This window comes from Eschrichtius robustus, chromosome 17 (assembly GCF_028021215.1).
Source record: "Eschrichtius robustus isolate mEscRob2 chromosome 17, mEscRob2.pri, whole genome shotgun sequence".
NCBI lineage: Eukaryota > Metazoa > Chordata > Mammalia > Artiodactyla > Eschrichtiidae > Eschrichtius > Eschrichtius robustus.
The window spans coordinates 54,124,546-54,139,646 of NC_090840.1; the positions used below are offsets into that span (position 1 = coordinate 54,124,546).

General features: G+C 37.1%; 1 protein-coding gene across 2 annotated transcripts in view; it reads right to left on the reverse strand.

Moving 5' to 3' along the window:
- Nucleotides 1–15,101, reverse strand: part of LRP12 (LDL receptor related protein 12) — an 82,581-nt gene that overhangs the window by 17,312 nt on the left and 50,168 nt on the right. For both annotated transcript variants that reach the window (XM_068526016.1, XM_068526015.1), the window contains one exon: nucleotides 1,882–2,017. In XM_068526016.1, the coding sequence (XP_068382117.1) occupies nucleotides 1,882–2,017 (136 nt within the window). The remainder of the gene's footprint in view (nucleotides 1–1,881; nucleotides 2,018–15,101) is intronic.

Genomic DNA, 15,101 nt, shown 5'->3' on the forward strand with positions numbered 1-15,101 from the left:
TGTGTGTCTAAATGAGCTGAATTTGATTATGGCATAAATTTCTTTTGAACAATATATTTAAGATATTACACCAATATTCACAAGTGAAACTTGACTTTCTTTGTGTATTATGTGGGTGTGTCATCTTTTTAAAGTTTGGTATTACCATGTTAATGGTTTCAGTAAGAACTAGGACGACTACTAAAATTACTTTCTGATTTTATGAGGCTGGCTGTGTAAATCCAAATTTGTTAACTCCATCCAGAATTTAGGAAATCTTCCCTTAGATGTGGAGCTCACCTCCAATATTGTTCTGCATTTCAGTATTTTGCTTGGTTTTTAGCGTAGCTTTGTGAAATCTCAAGGATCCAACACATGATCAGAACCAGATGGCAGTGTTCCATGTCACCTCCTTTGTGCTGGCAAGAATTTCCAAGTTTTACATAACTGAGCTGGTAGGCTGCAAATTTAATTTGGGGTTGGATTTTTAGGTTAAAAGAAAAAAAATCTCCAAAAAGTCTAGTTTTACGTTTAAAAAATATTTGGAATCCCTATGGCAAAATATTACTTTGTAAACACATTTGTACTTAGTCATGTTATAAGTAACAGAAAATAGGCATATTGTTCAGATTCCAACATTGGTACTGCTGCAGAAGGATAACCTTAATGGTACATCCTACCAATCCATCAAGCAAGGGAATCATACTTCTCACAGAGGAGTGTTACAGCTTCCACAGAAGCTCGGCTCCAGTGTTCCAAAAGATGTGGCCTGGGGCAGAGAGGCACCAAAGGAAAACATACCACATGTCCCTGTTTTACTTCCACAGAAAAAAAGGGGATAGACTACAATTGTGTTCCTCAAGAGACTGGTTTCCTCATTAGTTAATGAATATAAAAGAGGAACATGGAAAGATTCAAAAATAGGCTAAATTTACAATCTCATTTGTAAAAAATTGTAAAATTAAGGGATGTATGTCTATGATCTGCAAGGTCTCTTCTAAATCTAAAATTCCATGATCCTTACCTATAAAAATGTAACTAATGAAAGAATGTCAAAGATGCCTTTGTGCTGTCTTTGTGACAGGAATGGCATTCTTAACTGTGTTATGGTTCTTTGTTTAGGTACACTATTTTTTTTTCTCCCCTTCAGGCAAAATTTTTTTTTTTTCCTAATAGCTTTTATATAATTTCCTTAAGCAAGCAATATCTAGTTCCACTGAATGTTTCCTCCTTAACATCTTACTCCCACAGTTTTTCTCTGCAATTTTAAATGTCTGTAAATGAATCTTAATTTTCCTGATTTATATCATATTTATTCTTAGGATCTTAAACTTATGGTTATTTCCCCTAGGAATATCTTTCAGTCTGTATTCTTAACAAATGTTCTATTGTCTCAGTGTTATGAAAGAAAGAGATTTTTCTAGACACAGTATTTATCCATCATCAGCGTATTTTAAGTTTTACACACAGACATAGCCTACAATCATGTTTTAACTCATTACGGTAGAGGACTCTACTAACAAGACCAAGATTATGGGTTAGATCTCCAAGTGGATTACTGAGTCCTGTTTATCTGTCTCATGGCCAAAGATTACACTGTTGATCCTAATAAGCTGTTTTGCAAATGTGTACCTTTTGTTAAAAAACTGCCTAGAAGAATACAGATGGCTCAGTGCAAATTCATTACCACCATTAGAAAATATTCAAAACACATGCCCTAATAAAAGAGGAAGAACGGGTTGCTGTTCCTACCCTCAAGATGGTACTGATAAATATAATTTACTATATTTTCTGAAAAATCATCTTTTTATATTACTGCATGTTGAGCAATGATACTTGGAAACTGAACTTATACTTTGTAATAAAATATCATACAATAATACAGGAAGGTATCAGAATTACCTTATAGTAATAATTTCCCCTGGGTTTGCCCTTATGAACCAGCTACAGTTGATTCTGGCAGGATATTCAGAAGGCCAGCCTGGGCTCGTGATTATACCACTTGGTACTCGAATTTGTTCTGGAGTTTCTCCACAAGCTGGAAGATAGTCAAAGCAATCTTAGCTAATTATTATACTTTAAAACAAAGCATTAAGTAAATCAGTATTTATTTAAAAATAAAAAACTTCAGACATCAAATCATATACAATAAAATATGGTATTGCCGACCTTAAAAAGCTTTTATTATTCTAATGAAATCATTTTATTTTCTTCCCTTTTAGTCAAAGTACCTTATTCTAATTAAATACAACGTTTTAGGGAGGTGTGGAAGTTTTCAAATTGGATCCCTGAATAACATTAAAATTGTTAAGATTGCTAGCTTTAGCCATGGAGATCAGTTGATCCATCTATCTTTTTTCAAAATTCATTTTTAAATTTATTTTATTATAAACTACCTAAAGTTCAACTTTACTGAACTACTTTTTGGACACTTTAAATTAAAAAAAATCAGATAAATAGTCTTCTGAACAAAATAATTAAAGGAAAGCACATATAAACATAACGGTAAGATGCTGGGTTGTTAAGAAGTTAGTGGATGATTGGATAAAGACAGCAAAACATTACTTCAGAATTACTTCAAAGCAGTTCTTTAATTCATTCCATGAATACTTCGGAACTTTATTACAGGGTCATAAATGATTCCTAAATTATTTTAAAAATAAAGGCTTGAAATAGTCAGTGATTAAAGTAGCATGATGTGGTTAGATATCTAAATATTTTAGAATAGAGAATAAATTCAAACTACTACCAACACTTTCCCTGTACTATTCTCCTTTCATTATCTTGAACTCTCACAGTTCACATTTTACCCATCCAGAATTCAGCTGATAATCTGACAATTTATTCTCCCTTAATTTATAAAAGAGTCACTGGTTACAAGAAAATGCAATGAATGTTTAAACCTTCAGGAAAATGTAAAATCTTGGAACCTCTTATCTGATACAGTTTTGACAAACTGGATTAGCTTATTTTTAAAGTAAGAGCGGATTAGAAGGAGCAAATTAGAAGTGGGGAGAGCAGCTGCCAAAATGACCATTGTGTGTGTGTGTCTGTGTGTGTGTAATAGAGGTTACAGTCTGCTCAACTTAGGGTAATTATGCTGGGAAGTAATTTTACAAAGTTTGTATCCATAATGATCAAAATAAAAGCAAGCTATATTGCTCAAAGAGTCAATACTTATTTCTATAGAATTACCCATTCCCTGAAAAAAACATGCAATCGAGGTTTTAAACCTCTGCAGGTTCATGCCTAAAATGCGTCTAGTCTGGAATTAGGGTATACCGCCAAAGGGATCTTGATTTTAATCACTTTTCAAACACAGAGATTCATGGCATAAAACACAAGGATATAATATATCAAGAGCCTAGCATACATCTTATTGCTAGCCCACACACAATGCTTCCAATTTTTTTTTTTCGTTAAATTTCATTAAGAGTAAAATTTCCCTTACAAAACAGTGTAATTTGATACTTTAGGAAAAGACTAAATTTATCCAAATGTGATTCTATTTTGGGCTTATTAACACTGAAGTGCCAGAGTTTTGCTTCCAACCTTGTTCTAATGAGTTATTATCACAATAATTAATGAAAAGATGCCCTAAATCATTTATAAGACCTTTTTTCTTTCTTTACCTCCTCTTGCCAAAGCATTTTGTAGCAGTATACTGAACAAATTCTTAAGTTCATGAAGATACAAACATACAAATAAACTGGCAAAAACTATTATCATCTCTCCCCCAGGATGTAGAAAACTGTTCATTTTCATTAAAAGATTCATTTACATTAAAGAGAATAATACAATTTTGAGTTAAACTGTGTTTAACTTACAAGTATAACACTGTAAATGGCATATAAGTACTGAAATACTTATTAGCTGATCTAACAGCAGTGAGACACATCCAAAAACTGGGTAGGAATAATCTATGACAAAGCAAACAACTCTTAACCTTTAAATAAATGGAGATGGAGAGACTAATTATAGGGAAAAACTGGAAATAATTTTATTAGGTTTTGCTTAAAATTTTTTCCCCCAAACATCTGAGAAACCCATAGGTGGTGCTCTTATACCAAAGACTAAAGAAATGATGATCTGGTATGGATGCTCAAAAATACTGTTGTGAATACTTTATTTTCACACAATTGCCAAAGGATAAGACATACCACTCGTAAATAAGAGTGGTTATTTTAAGGTTCAGTATTTTACATTTCTAATTCACTTAGTACTTTTATAACATTATTTATAAATATTAATGATGCTCCCCAATCAAAAACAAAATTATTTTCTCTTAATGGGTTATGAATACGTATTTTGCTTAAATTTTGCAACATGACTGAGTTTGGCATTTTGTTTTAGATCCAGCCAGTGGCTTTTTATCAACATTTTTATACATACAATATTAATACATTGGGCATGTAGATTAATATACTCTAGCAGAAGCATAACTTATTCCCTTTTATATATGAGAAAGAATAAATCCAAATGCTCAAACAGTGTGATAAACATTAGAAATCATAAAAAAACTCCCCCCCCCCCTTTTGAGCTTAGAGTTTGCCTATATATACTGGAAGATTTGGAATCAGAAGACCTAGATGCCATCCGTTCTATCTGCCACTATTAGCTTTGCCACAGTATAAACTACTAAACCTTTTTAAGACTTGGTTTCCTCATGTGTTAAAATAAGGAGTTGCTGTTTGGATATCTCTAAGGTCTATTTCAGCCCTAAATTATGGCCCCCCTCATCATCATAATATATTTCCACTATATTTCTGATACTTATCAGGATGCACTGATACATTTTTTTCGTATTTCATCACTTTGCATTTTCTCTTTGACCCACTGAGATCACACTTCCAATTCTTACCTTTACCCCTTAAGAACTGTGTTAGCAAGCAAAGGCCATCACGGAGCTCACCACCAAATCAAACGTACCTTCACTCCCAATGGTACCTGATCTCTCCAGAGCATCTGACAGTGATTTTTTTCCTCTTGATACTGTACTACCTTGACTTTGCTGACATCACTCTTCTGGTTCTTCTAACTCAGACTATTCAGTGTTAGTTCTCTAGCACTAGACCCTTCTTCCTCAGCCAGCTCCTGATATATTGGTGTTCATGGTTCATGCCCAAGCCTTCTACTCTTCTCACTCTCTACGGAAGATCTCATTCACTCCTACATTTCCACTATGATCTATAGTTCATGAGTTTAAAAATCTTTAACCCAGAGATTTTGCATAATCAAGGGCCCACTGGACATTCCAACCTCAAATTCAACATGATCAGAACCGTGTGTTTCTCAAATCCTTCTCTTTATTCTATATTCTGAACCGTTATTATCTTAGGCATCATATTTGGCAAAAGGAATAGTCATTTCACCTAATTCAAGTAAAAAGGAAACTTACTTTAAGAATACCACAAGCAATCTCAAGGACTTTTTAAGCATAGGAAATAAAGCTCACAGCAACTAAAACTAGAAATCTCAAAGTCAGAACCTGAGGCTGCCTTCACCACCTCTTAAATCAAGGCTTGCTTTATTTCCTATACATCTGTCTCAATCTTCCAACTGGCTTTCTGAGCCCTCTATTTTTCCATTATTTCAGTATCTTATAATGATTTCCCATTCCCAACTTATAATAACACTTCAGCTTAAGTATCTACCATCAACTGTAATTTCACTGTTTTCTTATTTTGTTATATTTATACTATTATTCATTTCATATTATACCCTTTTACATAAAGGATTTGAGGTGACTTATTATTGCAATCAGTTTGATAATACTTAAGCATCCACTTCCTCAAAAAACTGCCTACCACATAGAGTGCCGCAAGAATTAAATACAATTATTTTGGTAAAGGAATTAGCACACTGCTTGGATTACGGCAAGTTGTCAATAAATAACGTCACAAGATATGCCAAATCAGATTGGTTGGCAGTAATGCCTGGAATGAGGTACTGAGATGATTACTAAGGCAGCGTTCAGGCTAAGTGGGAAAGAGGGCAGTAACTGTTCGTTTAATATGTGCTGGGCACCATTACACTCTTGAAAGAATGGGAAATTATGCCACAATTAACTGGTTATCTGACATGGGTTGGGATACATACTCACAAAACATTGCTTTATGGAATGAATTTCTTTTTGCTCTAAAGAAAATTTTTATTTGGTTCTGCTAGTTTTAACCTCATCTTTCTAGATTTTGACTATACTCCACTTTAGGATGTACCAAACCTGACCTTCTCTTACCTCCATTTATTCTAGCCCTATCTTCTCTACTGTTTACACATAGTTATTTTATCAATAGCTACTGTCTGGTTATTTCTTCAATAGAGTTAGTTTATATGTAATTGGCAAATAGAGGAATCTTGTCACTGTAATGCAAAGTTGTGAAAGATCTTATTCCCAGCATATTAATGACTTGAAGTAACCAGGGGCAGGAGAAAACCCCTACAGAGCACCTTCCTTTACTGCAAGAAGTGGTTACTTTTACTGGTTTAAAGAATTACTTGACTTTCCTTTATACTAAGCTATCTTGGGAGGCTGCAAGTATAGACGGAGATGTGAACACCTTTCCCCACTATCAAAGTAAAATAAAACAAAACACCTTAATTGATGAAGGGTATCTCCAAATTATGTTTTTAGTTTTGATTAAACTGGTCTCCACTAGAAGCAAATATCTTCAAGGAGGAAGTATGAACTCCAGAGTACATGGCTGCAAAGTGCGGACTGGGTCTAGGTGTAAACGTCAGAAGATATCTGTGCTGCCATTTGGATCGGTATTTTACTTGGTAGCGCTAAACTTAAAAAGTTATACAGCTGGAAGCAATCTGTACCAACACTACCTTTCTCATAAGCCCTGTTAGTTTAGTGTTTACTTTTGCAGAATGTGAGATTTTCCAGGAACACACACATGGCATTACGGCAGGAATGACTGTATTTTAGTCTTTGCTCATTTTGCTTCCTTAATATATCTCTTAATAACCAGTATCAACTTTTTGTTCTCAGAACACAAATATCTACCAAGAAAAACTATTTAATTTACTTTAGTCAGTATCTTTCGATATAAACAAATGCTCATGTATTTTGGATGATGATGATGATATGTAACTCTACTTTTGATAAATTTCCCATAACTCCAGAAACAGAAGCTCCCAAATTAAAAGGGTTCTAAACATTCATTCAAAAAAGGTAGCAACATTCAACTTGGATAGAGACTTCTTCACAGGAGAATGCAGTGATTAGGTTATCTGATTAGTCCCCAAAAGCCTATTTCATTTGTAGTGAATCTAGTGTACAGGACATTTGGAATGAAAAATAAAAGAAAATGGCATTATTACAATGCTACTGGTTAAAATGCACTAAAAGGCTAAACTAAATATATATAGTTTTAAATTTATCATGTATGTTCTCAATTAAGAAAAGGAGAATTAACTGAAGAATAAATAGGTAGAGATTCTCTGATGGAGTTCTTAATGAGATTTTGATAATTTCCAGGTTTAAAACACAAAGATCTCGCTGTATAGTTTAGAAAACAGGACAAAACTGATTGAGAAACACTCAAGACTTCATGTTTATTCTGATACTAGTTCAATAATCCCACAGAAAAGCAAATAACTATGGTTTTAAAACTAGATTAGTACACCATACCTATCATCTTTAAAGCAACCATTTAAAAAATATAAACTGTTCAAACAACCTCTACTTTAGAGGCCACATGGGAGAGAAGAGGGTAACTTCAAAGTAACGTCAAACTGCCCTTCAATTTGAGATTTCATGGTTTTTAAAGCTTGAAAAAAAGAGGCCCGCAAGGAAATTTATGGTTAGAAATGAGCTACTTTTAAAAGAAAAAGTACAATTTCCTGTTCCTCAGATGAAGAATTGGATTTCTTTTCAAAACTGACAAGGGTTGTTGGCATTTTATGACTAAAAGCGACCTGCAGTCTTTGTGCCTTTGGTTTTAACAAACCACAAAACTGAAATATAAGTAAAAATCAGCTATGTTTACTGACCACCTTAAGTACACAAGATAAAATACGAAAAGCACAAAAGAGGAGCATGAAGAAAATTAATGCTCTCATAGGCATTGAAGTTTTGTAAAAATTATTTATGCTTATTAACTGAATCCAAGGTATGAGAGCATACAAGACAATATGATCCTAAATGATATAATGCATAAAGTAATTTAAAGCAATGTATCATAGGGCATGGGGTATTATCAAACAGAAAAAAAAAAAAAGGCCTACATTTGGGCCTGCATTATGTAAGTCAAGTTTACTCGACTATTAACATAGTATTTCTTTCATTGAAAAGAAGTAAAAAGAGCACATTCCAAATTAGAAGAACTTAATGACTCAGTTCTATAGATACTAGTTAAGGCAAGATAGGCTACTGCTAAAAGAAGTGATATGATACAAATATTCTGTAAAGATTACTTTGCTGTACTGTAACCTGTGGGAAGGGAAACTGGTGAGGCAAAGAGATCAGCTAAGAAGCAAATACAGAAGCTCCTCTACTTGTAAAATTTTACTTTATGAAAGTTTCAGTATGAAACAAAAGCACGCTCACCCTGTTCACAGCGAAGGACAGCATTTATAGTCAACAGTGGTCACTATCATTTGGCCATCTCGTTTTTCAGAGTATAGAGTGTTTTATAAATACTAACTCCATTTTGGCTGTTAAATACAAAAGCAATTCCACATGTTGAAAATACGAATAAGAAGGGTTTGATTCCAACGGAAATAAATGACATTAATAAAATACCATCTTCAAAATAAAAAATTAGTAAGCAAATGGTGACTGTTGAACAGCCATATGGGATGACAGTACGAATGATTCTGAGGGTAATAAGTGAATCAAGCAATAAATGGAAAATGCTGTGCCTATGTAAGCAATAAAAGGCACCGAGACATGGGAAAATTAAAATGTATAGTTAGATGATTAGTATGGAAAGCAGATACCAACTGGCCCACTGTTAATTTAGGAGAAGGGCACCAGTTTGAAAACTTATGGCTAAGTATGGTGCACAGTGCTGAAGATGAGATTTTTGTTGCAAGTCAGAAGCTTATGGTTCACAAGTTCAAGGCCCATGAGTATACTCAAAGCGAGGCATGTGTGGTCAGGTCTGTGGGTCCCATGGCTGATGATAATGTTACTGCCTGTCAGGTACTTCCTTTTCTTGTGTCTTTTCGCATTTAATTCTTACTATTATTAGCCCTCTTTAACCAATGAGGAAAAAATGGAGGCACAGAGAAGTTAAGTTATTTTCCTAAGGTCAGAAAAAGTAAGTGTCGCAGCTGGGATTGGAACCCAGGCAGTAGGCTTCAGAACTGCACTCTTAACCACTAAGACACACTACTGCCCACTAGGGAGCTCCCTATGACACCTGGAATAATTATCAGGGGGTGGGTGGAAAGCTGCCTCAATAGAATTTCAATAAAGATTAAAAACGGTCTGTTTTGGTAAAAAATGTCTTGGTCCTATATTAATGTGGAGAGAAAAGGTATAGGATCAATGATAACACAGAGAAAGAGGGTATACTTAGATTTAAAGCTTATAAAGACTGATTCCTGTTTGCTACAAATCTATATGGGGCCTGCAGGCAGGAGGAAACTGCTCCTTAGTCTCTTTGGAATTAAAAAAATGACTTTGTAAACAGGATTCTAGAACTGCCTTTAATAATAAAACGCACATATATATACATTAACTATAGGTTAGCTGATTAGGGAATGGGGCAGAATAGAAGCAATAAGGGTATGCAGTGAATGCTGAGGGAGCTATCTATTTCAAAGGAAAGAGAAACAGAGAAGAGGAAAGTAGAGAAGGCTGGGTGATTAGTGAAAAGTGGTTGTGTTCTTAAAGATGCTTAATACTGGACAGATGGGTCAGAGTTTACAAAGCAAGCATACTTAGTATGAAGGCCATGGGTCACTGGCAACACAGGGCAAGTACCAAGTGAGTATCAGAATCTGCAAGATGAATGACGTGGAAGTACAAGAGTGGTCCTTTGGCCGGCTGTGCCCCGTGTGACACAGCTCAGCCCCTGCCACTCAACAGGGAACCAAAGAAGTCCTGGCCAGGAAGAAACTCCTTCAGTTTGAAAATTCCCTTTTTGCAACTTGACTGGGTTTGCTGCTCACACTTAGCAGCTTGATTTCTTTGACCCTTGTTGCCCAGACTCCTTTAATACCTGAGCTGTCATAATGGAAATGTCAGAACAGTCAACACACTAAGGATGGACTGAGCCGGAAGGAGACAGAGGTTGGACGTGATACTATCCCTGAGAATTACTCCAAATTTCATTCTAACTTTTTCAAGAAGTCAGCAAACTGAACTTTTCTTTTTAGGGAAATAAGTAGTAGCACTCTAACAGCAATATTTACTAGTCTAAGATGAGAAAGCTTTTAATTATCGTTTAAAAGGTAAGAATCAGGGCGCACCTTCAAGATGGTGGAGGAGTAAGACGTGGAGATCACCTTCCTCCCCACAAACACATCAAGACTACATCTACATGTGGAACAACTCCTACTGAAACCTACTGAACGCTGGCAGAAGACCTCAGACTTCCCAAAAGGCAAGAAACTCCCCACATACCTGGGTAGGGCAAAAGAAAAAAGGAAAAAGAGAGACAAAAGAATAGGGAGGGGACCTGCACCTCTGGGAGGGAGCTGTGAAGGAGGAAAAGTTTCCACACACTAGGAAGGCCCTTCACTGGTGGAGACGGGGGGTGGCGGGGGGGGAAGCTTTGGAGCCACGGAGGAGAGCGCAGCAACAGGGGTGCAGAGGGCAAAGCAGAGAGATTCCCGCACAGAGGATCGCTGCCGACCAGCACTCTCCAGCCCGAGAGGCTTGTGTGCTCACCCGCTGGGACGGGTGGGGGCTGGGAGCTGAGGCTCGGGCTTCGGAGGTCGGACCCCAGGGAGAGAACTGGGGTTGGCGGCGTGAACACAGCCTGAAGGGAGCTAGTGTGCCACAGCTAGCCGGGAGGGAGTCCGGGAAAAAGTCTGGACCTGCCTAAGAGGCAAGAGACCATTGTTTTGGGGTGCGCAAAGAGAGGGGATTCAGAGCACCGCCTAAACGAGCTCCAGAGACGGGCGCGAGCCACAGCTATCATCGTGGACCCCAGAGATGGGCATGAGATGGTAAGGCTGCTGCTGCCGCCACCAAGAAGCCTGTGTGCAAGCACAGGTCACTATCCACACCTCCCCTCCCAGGAGCCTGTGCAGCCCGCCACTGCCAGGGTCCCGTGATCCTGGAACAACTTCCCCGGGAGAACAAACGGCACTCAGGCTGTTGCAATGTCACCTTTGCCGCCGCAGGCTCGCCCCGCATTCTGTACCCCTTCCTCCCCCCGGCCTGAGTGAGCCAGAGCCCCCGAATCAGCTGCTCCTTTAACCCCATCCTGTCTGAGCGAAGAACAGACACCCTCAGGTGACCTACATGCAGAGGCGGGGCAAATCCAAAGCTGAACTCCAGGAGCTGTGTGAACAAAGAGAAAGGGAAATCTCCCCCAGCAGCCTCAGGAGCAGCGGATTAAATCACCACAGCCAACTTGATGTACCCTGCATCTGTGGAATACCTAAATAGACAATGAATCGTCCCAAAATTGAGGCGGTGGACTTTGGGAGCAACTGTAGACTTGTGGTTTGCTTTCTGCATCTAATTTGTTTCTGGTTTTATGTTTATCTTAGTTTAGTATCTAGAGCTTATTATCATTGGTAGATTTGTTTATTGATTTGGTTGCTCTCTTCTTTTTAATTTTATATATATATATATATATATGTATTTTTCTTCCTTTTTCTCTTTTTCTGAGTGTGTATGTGTATACTTCTTTGTGTGATTTTCTCTGTATAGCTTTGCTTTTGCCATTTGTCCTAGGGTTCTGACTGTCCGTTTTTGTTTTTGTTTTTAGTATAGTTTTTAGCGCTTGTTATCACTGGTGGATTTGCTTTTGGTTTGGTTGCTGTCCCTTTTTTTTATTACTTTTTTATTTTTACTAATTTTTTTCTATTTTAATGACTTTATTTTATTCTTTCTCTTCCTCCCTCCCTCTCTCCCTCCCTCCCTCCTTCTCTCTTTCTTTCTTTCTTTCCTTCCTTCTTTCCTTCCTTCCTTCCTTCCTTCCTTTCTTTCTTTCTTTCTTTCTTTCTTTCTTTCTTTCTTTCTTTCTTTCTTTCTTTCTTTCTTTCTTTCTTTCTTTTCTTTTCTTTTCTTTTCTTTTCTTTTTCTCCCTCTTCTTCTGAGCTGTGTAGCTGACAAGGTCTTGGTGCTCTGGCCGGGTATCAGGCCTGAGCCTCTGAGGTGGGAGAGCCGAGTTCAGGACATTGGTCCACCAGAGACCTCCCAGCCCCACGTAATATCAAATGGTGAAAGCTCTCCCAGAGATCTCTATCACAACGATAAGACCTAGCTCCACTCAATGACCAGCAAGATACAGTGCTGGACACCCTATGCCAAACAACTAGCAAGACAGGAACACAAACCCACCCATTAGCAGAGAGGTTGCCTAAAATCATAATAAGGACACAGACACCCAAAAACACACCACTGGACGTGGACCTGCCCACCAGAAAGACAACATCCAGCCTCATACACCAGAACACAGGCACCAGTCCCCTCCACCAGGAAGCCTACACAACCCACTGAACCAACCTTACCCACTGGGAGCAGACACCAAAAACAACAGGAATTACGAACTTGCAGCCTGTGAAACAGAGACCCCAAACACAGTAAGTTAAGCAAAATGAGAAGTCAGAGAAATACACAGCAGATGAAGGAGGAAGGTAAAAACCGACTGGACCAAACAAATGAAGAGGAAATAGGTGGTCTACCTGAAAAAGAATTCAGAGTAACGATAGTAAAGATGATCCAAAATCTTGGAAACAGAATGGAGAAAATACAAGAAACGTTTCACAAGGACCTAGAACTAAAGAGCAAACAAACAAGGATGAACAACACAATAAATGAAATTTAAAATTCTCTAGAAGGAATCAATAGCAGAAGAACTGAGGCAGAAGAACAGATAAGTGACCTGGAAGATAAAATAGTGGAAATAACTACCGCAGAGCAGAATAAAGAAAAAAGAATGAAAAGAATTGAGGACAATCTCAGAGACCTCTGGGACAACATTAAACGCACCAACATTTGAATTATAGGGGTCCCAGAAGAAGAAGAGAAAAAAAAAGGGACTGAGAAAATATTTGAAGAGATTATAGTTGAAAACTTCCCTAATACGGGAAAGGAAATAGTCAATGAACTCCAGGAAGAGCAGAGTCCCATACAGGATAAATCCAAAGAGAAACACACCAAGACACATATTAATCAAACTATAAAAAATTAAATACACAGAAAAAATATTAAAAACAGCAAGGGAAAGCAACAATTAACATAAAAGGGAATCCCCATAAGGTTAACAGCTGATCTTTCAGCAGAAACTCTGCAAGCCAGAGGGAGTGGCAGGACATATTTTAAAGTGATGAAAGGGAAAAACTTACAACCAAGATTACTCTACCCAGCAAGGATCTCATTCAGATTTGACGGAGAAATTAAAACCTTCACAGACAAGCAAAAGCTAAGAGAATTCAGCACCACCAAACCAGCTCTACAACAAATGCTAAAGGAACTTCTCTAGGCAGGAAACACAAGAGGAGGAAAAAACTTACAATAACAAACCCAAAATAATTAAGAAAATGATAATAGGAACATACATATCGATAACTACCTTAAATGTAAATGGATTAAATGCTCCAACCAAAAGACACAGACTGGCTGAATGGATACAAATACAAGACCCATACATATGCTGTCTACAAGAGACCCACTTCAGACCTAGGGACACATACGGACTGAAAGTGAGGGGATGGAAAAAGATATTCCATGCAAATAGAAATCAAAAGAAAGTTGGAGTAGCAATTCTCATATCAGACAAAACAGACTTTAAAATAAAGACTATTACAAGAGACAAAGAAGGACACTACATAATGACCAAGGGATCAATCCAAGAAGAAGATATAACAATTGTAAATATTTATGCACCCAACATAGGAGCACCTCAATACATAAGGCAAATGCTAACAGCCATAAAAGGGGAAATCAACAGTAACACAATCATAGTAGGGGAGTTTAACACCCCACTTTCACCAATGGACAGATCATCCAAAATGGAAATAAATAAGGACACACAAGCTTTAAATGATACATTAAACAAGATGGACTTAATTGATATTTATAGGACATTCCATCCAAAAACAGCAGATTACACTTTCTTCTCAAGTGCTCATGGAACATTCTCCAGGATAGATCATACCTTGGGTCACAAATCAAGCCTTGGTAAATTAAAGAAAACTGAAATCGTATCAAGTATCTTTTCTGACCACAACGTTATTAGATTAGATATCAATTACAGGAAAAAAACTAAAAAATACAAACACATGGAGGCTAAACAATACACTACTAAATAACCAAGAGATCACTGAAGAAATCAAAGAGGAAATCAAAAAATAGTAGAAACAAATGACAATGAAAACATGACAACCCCAAAACTATGGGATGCAGCAAAAGCAGTTCTAAGAGGGAAGTTTATAGCAATACAATCCTACCTCAAGAAACAAGACACATCTCAAATAAACAACCTACTCTTACACTAAGAGCAATTAGAGAAAAAAGAATTAAAAAAACCCCAAAGTTAGCAGAAGGAAAGAAATCATAAAGATCAGATCAGAAATAAATGAAAAAGAAATGAAGGAAACGATAGCAAAGATCAATAAAACTAAAAGCTGGTTCTTTGAGAGGTTAAACAAAATTGATAAACCATTAGCCAGACTCATCAAGAAAAAAAGGGAGAAGACTCCAATCAATAGAATTAGAAATGAAAAAGGAGCAGTAACAACTTACAATGCAGAAATACAAAGGGTCATGAGAGATTACTACAAGCAACTCTATGCCAATAAATTGGACAACCTGGAAGAAATGGACAAATTCTTAGAAAAGCACAACCTTCCGAGACTGAACCAGGAAGAAATAGAAAATATAAACAGACCAATCACAAGCACTGAAACTGAAACTGGATTAAAAATCTTCCAACAGGGCTTCCCTGTTGGTGCAGTGGTTGAGAGTCTGCCTGCCAATGCGGGGG